Here is a 1,746-nt window from a genome sequence, read left to right on the forward strand (position 1 = left end):
CAGGTAGAGGTGGAGGTGGAGGAGGATGGACAGTGATTGGCGTAGCTGGGATAGGATGATTGACACTACACTGGGTAGAGATGTGTCCTTTCTTTCCACACGTGTAGCATGTAGGATTGTATGAGTTTGACTGAAAGGATCCATGTTTCTTTCCGAAGCATTCACTTGACTTATGGCCTGTCTTGCCACAGTTAAAGCATTTTCCTGTGAACAGAGATCGTCGACTTGGCCCTCCTGATTCCTTTTCCTTATCTTTACCCTTAAAAGATCTTTGGTTTCCACCTTACTTTCCTTCTTGATGCTGCTTGAATTTCTTACTTGCTAGTTGACGTCTTCTCAGCTTCCAATCCAATCTCCACATTTACAGCTTTTTCCACTAGCTCGGTGAGACTCTCGTAGTTCCCGACTGCCAGTCTATTTTTCAACTCTGGTTTTAGACCAAACAGAAAGTTGGATATCATGGTCTCCTCATCAACTTGTCCTCGCAGCAGGTGTCGTCGCAGTCGCATAAATTCAGATTCATATTCTCTAACCGTCTTATCTCCTTGTACCAAGTTTGCAAACTGGCGTTGAAGCCTTCGCTTGGATTCAGGAGTGAAGTACTTGCGTTCAAATTCTTGTTTGAATGCCGCCCAAGTGGTGACCAGATGTCCCACTTGGTGATCCCTACTCTCCCACCATTCTGTTGCGTCTTTGTCTAAGTAATATACTGCCATTTTCTTCTTAGACTCTTCAGAACATGTCAGGGTCTCAAAGTTTTTCTCCATAGTTCGAAGCCACTGGTCGGCTTGAAATGGATCTGTCCCGCCTTCAAAATGTGGTGTCTTCATATTCTTCATGGCAGTTAGTAATGGTAACATCGGTGTAGACACTGTAGGTTGTGGTGGCATAAGTGGCTGAGGTTGCACCTGAGGTTGTTGCATTGACCTCGCTATCACGTCATGAAGCATCTTCAGAGTGTGATCCATTCCTACTCCTTGTTTGGTTGATCATGTACTTCTGGTTCAATCGGGTTGGTCCGCCTCACTGGTCTAGGTCCTTGGACACTTGACTCGCTATCACCTGTTTCTAGTCTTCCCCTTACAGTACGGTTTGGTGGAAATTTTTCTTCTGGTAGTATCTCTTGATTATGTCCAAACAGATTGTTGTTTCTTCTTACGTTTTCTTCACTGGATCTTTGGTTGGTGTGCGCCAGTTTTTGCACACTTCCCTCGGATTCATATCCCAATCCTCTTCTTCTTAAGACTAACAAATGGTCGACATTCAGAGAAAATAATCGATCGATGCACGTCCTGTGACATCGATAGACAGCGAAGTGCGCAGAAGCCCGTTTGGTTCTAGCCGACTTAGAGCCCAAGACTTCACCAATTTACAAGATTACCCCTGATGAGTTTTAACCTAATTATATATAGCTTACCAACATGTTAGAGGCAAGGTGTAACACCCCCGAACCGTTTTGGACATCGGTCAGTCAGCCGGGCAACAATCAAACAAGAACATGCCCGAACGACATTCATCTGCCAAGTCCGAAAGTGTTACGACGGGTTGAGAATAGACTTTCCAAGTCACAAAACATAATTTTGTAACCCAGAATATCCATTCAACACTCGTTTCCTCTAATCTTCAGCCTAAGGCTTTGCAACCTGTACCAAATCATAGAGTTGTGTTAGGTTGGACTAACCTAATATTAGATTCAACACGTCACGTATATAAAACATACTTTATTTCATATATATAAAACATGAA

General features: G+C 43.5%; 1 protein-coding gene across 1 annotated transcript; it reads right to left on the reverse strand.

Moving 5' to 3' along the window:
• Positions 1–314: 314 nt before the first annotated feature.
• Positions 315–968, reverse strand: LOC106314618. The gene has a single exon (XM_013752460.1). The coding sequence runs from the start codon at positions 966–968 to the stop codon at positions 315–317; it is 654 nt and encodes a 217-aa protein (XP_013607914.1).
• Positions 969–1,746: the final 778 nt, after the last annotated feature.

Source organism: Brassica oleracea, chromosome C9 (genome assembly GCF_000695525.1).
Source record: "Brassica oleracea var. oleracea cultivar TO1000 chromosome C9, BOL, whole genome shotgun sequence".
Taxonomy (NCBI): domain Eukaryota; kingdom Viridiplantae; phylum Streptophyta; class Magnoliopsida; order Brassicales; family Brassicaceae; genus Brassica; species Brassica oleracea.

Coding starts and splice junctions, on each gene's coding strand:
- LOC106314618 (XM_013752460.1), bottom strand. CDS start 968: ATGGATCACACTCTGAAGATGCTTCATGACGTGATAGCGAGGTCAATG.